Genomic DNA, 11,479 nt, shown 5'->3' on the forward strand with positions numbered 1-11,479 from the left:
TTGCACTGTTGTTAAACCCAGATGCCGATAAAATCCCGATGCAGAACTTCAGATTGCATATGAACGCTGATTTAACATTGAAACTGGACGTCTCTGCTGAACGAATCACTTTCGGTGTGAACGCAGCTCTACTCTGCACCAATGGTCCCGCCTTCATCTCAGAAGAAAATTTCTGCAGAAACAATGTCCTGGAGAGTGACACATATTTTTGATTTTGCCTTAAAATATCATAATCATAATTAAAAGACCACTGGGGAAACATTCAGAATAGCTCAAAAGACGATCAGGGTGGGACTTTAAAGAACTGGATTTTGATTACCTGGAGAGGACCGAAGAGAACAGCCACAAATTTGACATCACAAACTTCAGTGGAAGTGAAAACTGAGGACAAAGAAAGAATTGTGAAAAAACAGACCCAGGACACTCCTATTGATTGAAGTTTGTTCTACCTTGTGGGCCAGATGCTCAAAAGTTTCCCGTTCAGGTCCGAGACCAAACAGTCTCGGCATGGGGTTGTCCTCCAGTCTGACAAACCAGCAGTAAATACAAAGGAGTCTAGGATGCTCAACATGATATTTAAATAAAATGTTGTGAATTAAACCTCGTGGTTTTACCTTTTTATTGCTGCAGACAAAATCCCAATACTGGACTCCCTAGGAGGTATTGAGGAGTGACCAGGAGTCATAGACACAGAGAGCTTCACGTTGGCCGAGCCTTTTTCACTCAGTCCAATTCTGTAAAACACATTAACACAAACCAATAAAAAAAAATTAAAATGTAAAAGAAGTGTGATTTAAAGTTAATTTTAACTTTACAGGGCGGCAGGTCCTTCCAAGCCACGGATGATTCCATCCATTACAGCCAGGCCCTCATCCAGCACAAATGATAGCTCCACATTTCGCTGCTTCAGCAGGCGAACGATGTTCATAGCTCCATTGTAACCTCTGACCTTCAAAATGACATACAGCAGAGAGATCCGATTTAAGCTTCATCATTTATCATCTATTTTTTTTAGATTAAAGTTTAATGAATGCTTCACCCACCTCTTCATCGTGACCAAAACCAATGTAAAACCCCCTTCGGGGAGCATAGCCTTTAATTAGTAGGTACTCCAAGGCTTGAAGTATGGCCTGAAGAAAGACGTAAGAACATTGATTCATCTGGATCCATGTTTCTAAATGCATAATTCTGTTTTTGATCCCCCACCATTAAAGAGTTCTTGTCGTCTATGGTGCCTCTACCATAGATGAAGCCATCTATCTCTTTGGCAGAAAAAGGCGGAGCCTCCCAGCCATCTGACTCGGTGGCAGGTACTACATCAATGTGGGCCAGCAGCATATATGGAACCAAGTCAGGCTGGGATCCTCGCACATAGAACAGGTGGCTGTAATTAGCCACCAACTCATGTTGAACCAAACTTGAGGAGAAAACTGTGGGGAAAGCTGACAAAAAAGACAAGGACACTTACAGAAGGAAACCGGCAAGCCCGTCTCCCCTTCCCATCATCCATCTGTTTACACTCTCTCTCGCTAGCTTACAGCCCCTCACAACCCCAACCTAGCATTACCGGTGCAACAAAAATGCCAAACAATATTGGAGCTATCCAGCCAAACAGTTTTCATTTAGCCAGATGCCAGCTCAGACATGCATGAATCTAGTCGTCTACAAGTAAATTAATCCGAATGGAGCCGAGCAGGAAGATTTTGGCCTGCTGATTAGCTTCTATGTCACAACCACAAGCTTATTTTTAAGAGTTTTTTTTGTCTGCTCTTGATTTACGGTGATTTTAGTAAAGAAATACTCAGAAAAGCTCATTTAAACCTAATTTGCTATATACATATATATTCTCCATTATCAGAAAAATGTCGAGAACATTAAAAACACCAAAAACAATATGTTTATTACAGTGGGTTTATAACAAAACTTTTTCTAGAACAAAAATTTGTAAAACAAGTTTTCAAAGCTGCATGTAACAAACATTCCAGTTAATGATTGATTTTCATAACAAGTTGTTAATAGTCAGGGGAGATTCAGTGTTTGTATTTCTGAATGTTAAAAATTTGCCTAAAAAAAAAAAATTACCTATAAATGTTTTGTTTTTTTCCTTAATGGATGAAGATATCGAGACTTTGGCAATTGTGTTTCAAACTTTAAGAAAACTTTTGGATTTGAAAACTTAAAAAAATAATAAGGAGGTTGATAAATCCTTTTCTTTCTTTTTTTTTTTTTTTTTGATTTATTTATTTTGCTTTGATGGCTAGAATACTAGCAGAACTAACAGTTTTTCTGCACCAAAAATATTATTTTATTTATTTATTACAAAACTGGCATTCCATGTCACATGACAGCTTTTTTCCCGTTTGTTTTCAAGCCTGTAGGCTATTACAGTTTAAGCAACATGGCTTTCATACTCCCATTTTGACCACTATTTGACGATTTAAAGAAAATAATCACTTAGGGCTACAGAAAAAAAATCCTAGTTTATATAACAGTAAATAAAGTTGGAACTGTCAGCTTTTAGTTTAACAATGCAGCTTTAAATTACGTGACACCTGAACGCAACACTAATGAATGACTTCAGGTAAAAAGGCGGATAAAACACCTTCAGTTCGTTTCAGCTCTACTCTCTATCAGTTTTGTTAAATCATTATTTATTACTTTTATAAATAAAAGTTTTGAAGCTGTCTGCAGGGAGGAGAAAGGGGACAAACTAATGAATTCCCGACTGTCATGTTAGCTTGAAATTAGCTTAGGTAGCCTGTAACAGCGAAACAATAATAAAATGTTCTGTTATGAGGAAACTGTTAAACCCACGGACTCGTACGGGAGCCGGGAGAGTCCACTCGCGTGGTTTTACCTTTACGGAGGAGCTCTCCAAAGTGATTGAGAGCTGTGGTGTTGATTTCCGTCTCTGAGGACACTGTAGGGATTCGGATCGCCTCTAAATGAAGGAAGAAACAGACTTCTGGTTTCTACCTAGATTATACCACGATATTCTGCATTTTTTCTCTATATATTCTGCTTTTCTTGTCATCTAAAGACTTCCATTACCTTTAAACTTTGCTAGCAGCTCCTCTCTCTGATGGTGGTCTATGACCAGCGACATGTTGTTGGTCTTTTCCCATTGTGCGAGTTGCAGTCCTGCATTTACGTCCAAGGAAAACGTCCTGATGGACGCAATGCTGAAAACAGCCAGTATTGTAATAAACACGCTAATAAATACAATCTTTATGAACTTGTACATTTTGAAATTCGGCTCTGTCACTGTGTCATCTAAAAGCGGAAACTGTTTACTGCAGCCGGTCTGTGAAAACCAGCGCCTCCTGCTGGTTATATATCCCAAAGAGGGTAATCATTAACGGTTTATATACTGTATATATATGGGCCTATCATGCCAATTTATACTTTAAGTTATTTTTTAAAACCTTTATCAGAATCTATATTTTCAGAAACCCCACCTTAACTAAATTTTACAACTTTTTATTAATCTGGAAACTGGTAATAAAAAAAAAAATTTAAAAAGAACAATGTATAAAATTCAATTGTTTTCATAATATTAATACTTCTTTTAATGTTTTGGGTTGAATTTGTGAGATAGGGCATTATTAAAACTTTACAGCTGTTGAAACATTAGCAGTTCCACATTTTTGAGGTAAAATGGACCAACTAATCAGCTCAAACTGCGAAGAGTTATGACAAGCGTGATTTTTGACAATAAAACTCAACTCCTAACATGGCTTGTTTAAGCTAAAATGTGTGGCTCATTACAATTAGGCATGTTAGGGTGCTTACCATGATTTTTTTTTTTTTGGGTATACGTTTGTATTAACTGGCTGTTAACTTAAAGAGCTGTGATCCTCCAACCTTACATGGCCCAAATTTACCCGATGACCCAATTTAGCTGTTGTCAGCCCCATCTCTGTTTATATCCGTTCTTATCTTACAGTTACTTCTGCAAAGTCAATACACCAGGATTATTAAGCAAAACATCCTTTATTGAAACAGTTGAAATTTAAAAAGGTCAAACACACAGATGGTACAAAGTAACAGTTTAGATCATGAAATGACTGGGTTGAAGTTTAAAAATATTTATCCTGAGTTCTAGCATATTTATGCAGTGACAGAAAACATGAAGCACCCTGGAATAACATTCACTAATAAAAAAAGATCCCATATGAAATAGATCTGTACAACAAGAAAGGTTGCAGCCAATAAAGTAGAACAAAGTTAATGTGTTCCTTGGACGACGTTTTATGAATCAACACACCAATCAATGTTCAAACGCTGTAGTCAACTGAAGGTTAAAGTTAATCCTGTTCGTAGAGTGCTTGTGTGTCTTCTGTCTCAGGCAGTAATAAAGTCCCACCCTCCTTGTCAAAGCAATGGCTCAAACTGTCAAGTAAGGCCAAAACGGTGCTGTCCTGAACGTTCACATAAATGAAGAAAATAATGCATGCCACAAAGACAAAAAACAAGATCTGTATGTGGATGGACACTAGGCGACGCTCCACCTCTCTTCTTTCCAGAGTCACAGGACTGACGAGAGTGTGCGGCAACGAGTACTGGATGGGTCTCTGCGCTGCACCTTTGATGGGTCTTCTAGGAGTGGCACTGAAAGGGCAATATTAGAAATTTTAAACTCCCTTTAGGATCAAAAGTTAGTTAAAATTTGTCATTTGTGGACTTTAGCAAAAGGAAAACCAAGTTGATTAACATCTGGAAATAGGTAATGTAGGGATACTTACTAAATCCTTGTGGTTGTGGTCTTAGTTTCTGGCAAGGCTTCTTTCAAAATATTTTTCACTTTTTCTTGAGGTAACTAAAAAAAAAAAAAAAAGTTAAAAATGAATGTCAGAGTACATAAAAACAAGAAAGAAAAGTCCCAAAGGAGAGATCCACAGAGAAGAGTCAGGGAAAAGAAGGACAAGTGTGACTGGTGCTGCAATCCACTTCCAGTGAGGTGCTCTTCACATCAAAACTGTGCCGTCTCAGAAATGAAGATCAGGTAGCAAATGGAAAAAAAAAATACTCAAAAGCACCACAATTGTGCAGACATATTTAGGAGCCAGCTGCAACCAGGAAAAATAAAATAATTGAGTTGTCAAAAGAAATCTGTAAAAAATGGACACCCAAACCAAAAAACTCCAAAGTGCACTCAGTGAAGGTCTGTACTTTACTTTGAAAAAGCAATAAACTACATAGAACATCATCTAACAACTAAAATGTAGATTTCTGAACATAATTGTAAGGAAATTAATCAAAAATCTGTTTTATTTTTGTGCTCATGAAAAACACCATGTATATTTTTTTACTTAAACAGTCTGCATCTAAAGCGTAACTGTTCTTTAAAGTAGCTCACCCAATCTCTACGTTGCACAATTTTGGTCCTCAGAGTGACAAAGGGCACAGCAGTTTTGTGGAGTTTTATGTAACCAAGTGCAGTGAGATTAGAAGCATGTAAGTAAGGAAAAGTCAGAAAGAAAGTGTCTATGCCTTCATTCCACATGAGGGATGAACATCTTTGGGAGTGTAGTACAGGGACTGATCTGTGCTCCTGCTCTTGTCTAAATCATTCATGTCGAACTAAAAATTGAGAAATTATAACAAGATTATTATAGTCTGAAGTGAACTCAGTCACAAGTGAGCCTTTCTCACACTTCAATCCCACAGTTTGAGCTTAGAGTGCGACTGAACAAGCTGGAAATTACTGACCCTATAAGACCTTGAACAATGTCCCCCCACACTGCTGCTGTTCAGCTCCTCGACTGTGCAATCAGAGACCGCGCTCCGACTCTCCATCTGTTGTTCACAGTGACAGTTTACATTAAGGTATAATAACAGACACAATAATGTGATTTTCTTTCAAATTTGTGCACTTAGGAGCAACTTTCCTCTTGAACCATTTGGGTGATACTGAAGGTCTTAGAGGAAACTGAAGAGCAGTCATTAGAGACCATTGTTTTGGAAGCAGGCGGGACCTGCAAGATTTGGTTTTTGGATGTCAGGGATAACAAAATGTCTCTTCACAATTTCTGTGAAATTGATCCAAATCATAAATAAATACAAATGAGTCAAAACAAAGAAATCCATAAGAAAAATTTCGGCCTACCGCTGATCTTAATCCAGAGTGTTGACCTGTAGCAGATGGTTTGCTAATTCCTGCAAGAATCTGTGAGCAGCTGGACTGAGAGCGCTCTGATGACTTTAACACATTCTTTGAATGCCTCTTGGAACAAGGTTTCCCATTTCTAGAAGGAACAGCTCGCTACACAAGCCCAAAAGAACATCAAAAATAAAAGAAATTGAACGTCTTAATTTATTTTCAACTTCAGAAAGAATCTTGAGGGGAAAAAAAAACAATTACATATTTACCAGCCTTGATGATAGCAAAAAGCACTGCTGGTAAGAAAAATCACCTCTGTGAAATTTCAACTCTGCCTGTAAAAAGTAAAAAAGCTAAAAAGGTTATGAAATTTCTGTTTTATACAGAGGCTAACCAAAGATGTTAGTGGCAACCCTTAGATGGTGCTATTGTGACAGTCAAATCACAAAGTTTGTGCTGCTGTTCCAAAAAAATCTAAATGATTTCTCACCTTGTTGTTTTCACTCTGAATCTTCTTTGTTTCTTTGGGTTTTTGTTGTTCTTCTTCTGAAACTGAGCAATCTGAGAGTTAAAAAAAAAACAAAGCAAGAATTTTATGAATCCAGAAAACAAAAATTATGAAAAAAAAAATCCTACCTGATTCTTCATCTGGTTCCTCCTCCTCCTCTTGCTCTTCCTCACTATCCGAGTACAGTTCCGCTTTTTCTGCTCCGTTTAATTCACCGTCCCCATTGGAATGAAGCAGCAGCTTCCTGAGCTTCTTCTCATACAGAGCCCTGGTGGAGGCTAGAATTAACCAATTCACATGACACAATTTGTCTCAGAGGGGACAGGAGATTGCATCAAGAGAAAGTCACCCATCTCAAGTTTTACCATTCTTACCTACTATGGGGCCGGCTTTAACCCCATGTTTGAGCAGTGCTGCCTTCAGACACTCATCTGTTAATTTACTTGGATCTGGCACTTGTGTAACTTCTGGGTCCTCATTCCTGCCCTAAGGGGAAAAAAAGAGCTACAGTTGTGGATGTGGAAAAAAAAAAAAAAATTCATAGACGACATAGCTAAAAAGAAAAATAAGAACAAGCTTGGAAAATATTGCTCACGAAGAACTAAATCACATTTGGACAGTGGCATAGGCGTAAGTAATGAAGAGTAATTTCTATTGTGATGTGCTGATATCTGCTACAATAAAATGGGTCATGATTTTGGTTTCTTGGCAGTCGTCTATTGGTAGACACGGCACGTTCGCCCTTCGAGTTAGATATCTTTTCTGCCTGAATCATTTATAGCTCAGTTTAAATTGCTCGCCATGAAAAATAGTCCTCAACAAAATGGCATAACAGAACAATCGGACTAAAAATTTGTGGAAAGACAAAAAGACTGAGATGGAATCAAACTGAAAAGTTTCTGTTTGACTCTAGACTTTTGAAAGAAAGCCAAAGACTTCAAAGCCAAGTATGGAGGGGAAAAAAAGCTGGGTTCAATGTGACAAAATAATGATCTGTTATGTAAAAGACTACATTAAATGCAAAACACCAAGTCAATGCGCATTTTTTTCCTAGATTGGGAAATGAAGATTTATTATTAAATTACAGCTACATGATGTTAAAGCATGAGGGCAATTGAAGATTAGATGTAAAAATAGTGAAAAGTTTCTCTTAATGAGCTAAGCAATATGGACATGCCACAAACGTTTGAATGAGCGTGAACAGCAAGAAAAGAATCCAGTTGATTGAAGAAGTCTTGAACAAACCAAGAGTGAAGAGATCTTCCCTAAGACCCTGGTCTAGGACCAGGAACCACACTCTGACTAATCCTTTGAGGTGGCCTCACTTTCTTTCCAGTTGGACTAGAATTTGCTTTTAACGTGAAACACATTGCTTCTCACACTGGTTTCCAGACGATTTGTATGCCACAAACACTTATGAGCTTAGTCTTAGCCGTCACCTCCTCATTAACCGCCTTGCCGCATGCCTCTACCGTACCAAACTAGCAAAAAAAGGAGCCGTACCATTGGCCAACGAAATATAAAGCTTGAATAAGGATTGCAAAGCTTAGGGTTTCCATTATTCTTTTTGAAGAAGAAGAAGATTATTTTTGGCTGATTGTATACATTTAACATTTCACAACCTTTAAATGATAATCTATATCAACCAAAAAGGGATGGGCTGAAGCATCATGCTTATCAAAGCCCATCCAAAACATACAACTTACAAAGAAACAAAATTTAACATCAAGTTGGCAAGTATGCCACAAACATAAAAAACAAAATTGTTAACCAAATACATATTTATATGTATATATTGTTGCTTTGCCCCACTTTCCTAACTGCTGACCAATGACTGAAGAGATCTTTAGTCACGTGGTTTTGTTTACAAGTTTTAGTTAGAAAAATAAACATCCAGTTGATGGCAGCCTGAGTATGGACAAAGTGCAAGGTTTAGGATTCGATCCGGACTCATCCCTGGACCAACAGACTTTCTGGTCTGAATACACCTCAAAATACAGTCTAGGTAGGATGTGGTTTTGTGGACACATTAATAAACCAAACAAACCAAAAAAAAAAAACTTAAGGTTGAAAGGGTATGTTGATAGAGTTGCTCAAGATCAAAGATAAAAGAATTTAAAAAAATACAGATGGACTTTGTACATCTAAAGTTCTGTGATGGAATGGTTTGACAGAGATCTTTAAAAAAGTAATTACATTGATGTGATGGCTCACTTGCAGCAGGTTGCAGTCTGATCCCTATACCATTTGATCTATGTGTTTTGAGTAACAAACTTAGCAAATGCAATGACTTTAAAAGAATAAAGTCTTGTTTGGATACAACTTGCATATTAATTAATTAAAAAAAAAACAAAACGTGTGGATAAAAAAAAAAATCTAAGCCAAAATCAAGGAAGTGCTGTTAAATAATACTATTCTGATCATGTTTTGTGTGAATGAACTCTCCCTTGAGTATGAGTGGAGCTCCAGTAACAGAGTGTGACAGGTGTGCACGCTTCTCCAAGACTGGCCCCAAGTCCCAAATGTCTCCTGTAAATCTATATTGTGCAGCTGGCAGTAAAGAAGCAGTCACGTCTACGCTTCATGCATTTTGGATCAAATTTGCTTTTCACAAACGTTTTGCAATTTTAAATATAAATCTAAAAAGTATATATATATTTTTAATCGTCATGAATTGTACCTACATTTTCAAAACACGGATTCTCAGAGGGACTCACTGCTTCCTCCTGTGTCTGCTCCTCGTCATCGCTGGAGAATTCCGCAGCGTTTTTCTGTTCGATGTTCCTCAGGTGCAGCTCCACATAAACCTCCTTCTTGCTCGCTGCAGGTGGCAGCGCCACATTGTGGGCAACTAAATCTGACTTGAGGCGAGCTTTGGAGAGGTGAGCAGGGTCCTCCACGAAAGGCATGTTAGCAGGACAACGAACGATATTAAAACATTAATAGTAATTTAAAAAGAAAGAAAAGAAAAGAGTGAGGGTCTGCTCCGTGTAAGAGCCCTCCGCCTGCTGCTACAGTCTGGATCACAGCCTGATTGAGAACAGCTGCGTCTTTACACTTGATTGACAGCATGTGAGCTATGGCTGTACACTGACCCAAACTCTGCTTTACTGATTTATTTTTACGTTTACATTGATTATTTAATATTTTTTTAATTATAATATACCAACCTAGAAACCCAACTGTTGTTTTGCAGTATGATTTAGCTAAAATATTTCAATTATTCTGATTATTCGGAGGTGTATATGGTGAAAAATAGTCAGTTAAAACAGAAAGGGTTAGTACTTAATTAAAAAACACAAATATAGTATTTTGTTTCTAGAAAATACTAAGGTGAAAATGAAGGCAGCTGCTGGATAGCTTAAATATTGTTTGCTATTTTTGTTGCTTGGGGTTTGAGGGGCTGTAAGCTAGCAGGAGAGTGTGTAAACAGGTGGATGATGGGAAGCAGGGATGGGCTTACTCCACATTAGGGCTGGGTTAATAAAATCTATGAATCAATTAAAGTCAGTTTAAGCTTAATAGATAAATAATCGATAAAAATATAAATCGATTTAGCACATAAAGCTAAAGGCTACTAGCTTGATGCTAACGTTTAATGGAATTTCCCATAGGACGGCTAACGCTCAGTCGATGTAAACATACATTTACTCATAGGCATGAATTTTCCAAACTCTTTTAAGGAAATATTTTTCAAAGTCTGTGATCTAAAACAGTTTTTTGCTCATTCTGTGCTTATTCTTCCTGAAAAAGTGTACTGCTGTAGTGCAAGCTCCACCTAGTGGCCAAACTGAAACTCCCTCCAGGAGAAGCAGAACAATGTTCACAATGTAAATGATCTGAACATTTTTGTTAGAGCTTCTCCTTTGAGAAACCACTGTATGCTATTAGCAATCTCATTACTTCACTAATACAGCTTACATAATGTAAAATGTATCAGATTAAGGGCTTTCAAAGTAGATCAAAAGATGATCAACTCTGCTGCTTTAGTGCTTTTATTCTGGACCACAGCACCTTTCATTTATATAACATTTTCATTTTATGGAAAGAGTTAAAATTGTTCTTTTTTGCAGTCAAGGTGGATATGGTCAACCTGTTGTGTTGGCCTCTTGGGGTCATTTTCATCATTGTAAACTTTTTCCTCTATTTTCTATGTTTTTTCATGAAACATTATGTTTTTGTTTCATTTGCATAGCAGAATTTCCAGCTTTTTTAGTGTTTTTCTTTTTTCTATCTCTGTCACTAAAACTCACAACTCTCACAAAATTCCTTCTCATTATGGTGATTTGACAGAATATTTCCTGATGCAATCTGTAGATTTTTCCTGATGTACTAAGTTGGTCTGAATATGAAAGGTATTATAAAATATAATCTAAAGAAGTGGAATGGAATTAACTAGCTAGAATATTATCAAAAGTTACTCAATTGTCAGTAACTGTACAAGAGAATGAGGCATGCTGTTAACATGGCAGCAGACATGAATTGTTACGCAAAGCTTTCTTTCTTTCTCTTACTTTTTCCTGAACAATTTAATAGCTAACGTTAGGTAAAAAGAATGAGAAACATTTCAGTCTTTAGAATTTAGAGTTTCAAATGTTCTTGTTTAATAGTTGTTACTTGGAGTGCCACTTAGATTAATTTTTTAATGTATTTTCTCCTGAAAAATATTATTCAGCTTCAAGTTTTGACTGTTCTTTTTTATCATTATTATTTATTTGATGTAACTTCCACTTTTTGTCAAATATATCAAACCTGAGGGAAAAAGTCAATTTGAAAAATGAAATGGATCACTTTAGATTTAAAAGATAAAGATGTTTTTATTGCAACTGATTTAGTTTTTAATTTAGTTTTTATCAAGTATACTCAAG

At 36.9% G+C, this 11,479-nt stretch overlaps 2 protein-coding genes across 7 annotated transcripts in view; both read right to left on the reverse strand.

Annotated features, from left to right (window-relative positions):
* The window catches only part of pm20d1.2 (peptidase M20 domain containing 1, tandem duplicate 2), a 6,856-nt gene extending 3,026 nt beyond the window's left edge, over positions 1-3,830 (reverse strand). The window contains exons 1-8 of one of the 2 annotated variants that reach the window (XM_024293962.2): positions 3,052-3,830; positions 2,858-2,941; positions 1,207-1,442; positions 1,044-1,130; positions 816-949; positions 615-734; positions 450-525; positions 320-381 (exon numbers count right to left, since the gene is read on the reverse strand). In XM_024293962.2, the coding sequence (XP_024149730.1) occupies positions 320-381; positions 450-525; positions 615-734; positions 816-949; positions 1,044-1,130; positions 1,207-1,442; positions 2,858-2,941; positions 3,052-3,244 (992 nt within the window). In that variant the 5' untranslated portion in view covers positions 3,245-3,830. The remainder of the gene's footprint in view (positions 1-319; positions 382-449; positions 526-614; positions 735-815; positions 950-1,043; positions 1,131-1,206; positions 1,443-2,857; positions 2,942-3,051) is intronic. The other variant, XM_024293963.2, reaches the window with a different exon arrangement.
* A 144-nt stretch (positions 3,831-3,974) lies between these two features.
* On the reverse strand, positions 3,975-9,742 carry lemd1 (LEM domain containing 1). 5 transcript variants are annotated; one of them, XM_024292849.2, is made up of 11 exons: positions 9,296-9,742; positions 6,986-7,097; positions 6,740-6,889; positions 6,594-6,664; positions 6,373-6,456; positions 6,110-6,265; positions 5,892-5,978; positions 5,713-5,799; positions 5,494-5,583; positions 4,746-4,819; positions 3,975-4,611 (listed from the first exon to the last, which is right to left on the reverse strand). In XM_024292849.2, the coding sequence occupies exons 1-11, from the start codon at positions 9,518-9,520 to the stop codon at positions 4,308-4,310; spliced, it is 1,440 nt and encodes a 479-aa protein (XP_024148617.1). In that variant the 5' UTR covers positions 9,521-9,742; the 3' UTR covers positions 3,975-4,307. The 5 variants fall into 5 exon arrangements, with proteins under 5 accessions (XP_024148617.1, XP_024148618.1, XP_024148621.1 ...); XM_024292850.2 differs by having other exon boundaries at positions 6,594-6,655; positions 9,296-9,741; XM_024292853.2 differs by having other exon boundaries at positions 9,329-9,740.
* Positions 9,743-11,479: the final 1,737 nt, after the last annotated feature.

The sequence above is a fragment of the Oryzias melastigma genome, linkage group LG7 (genome assembly GCF_002922805.2).
Source record: "Oryzias melastigma strain HK-1 linkage group LG7, ASM292280v2, whole genome shotgun sequence".
Lineage (NCBI taxonomy): Eukaryota > Metazoa > Chordata > Actinopteri > Beloniformes > Adrianichthyidae > Oryzias > Oryzias melastigma.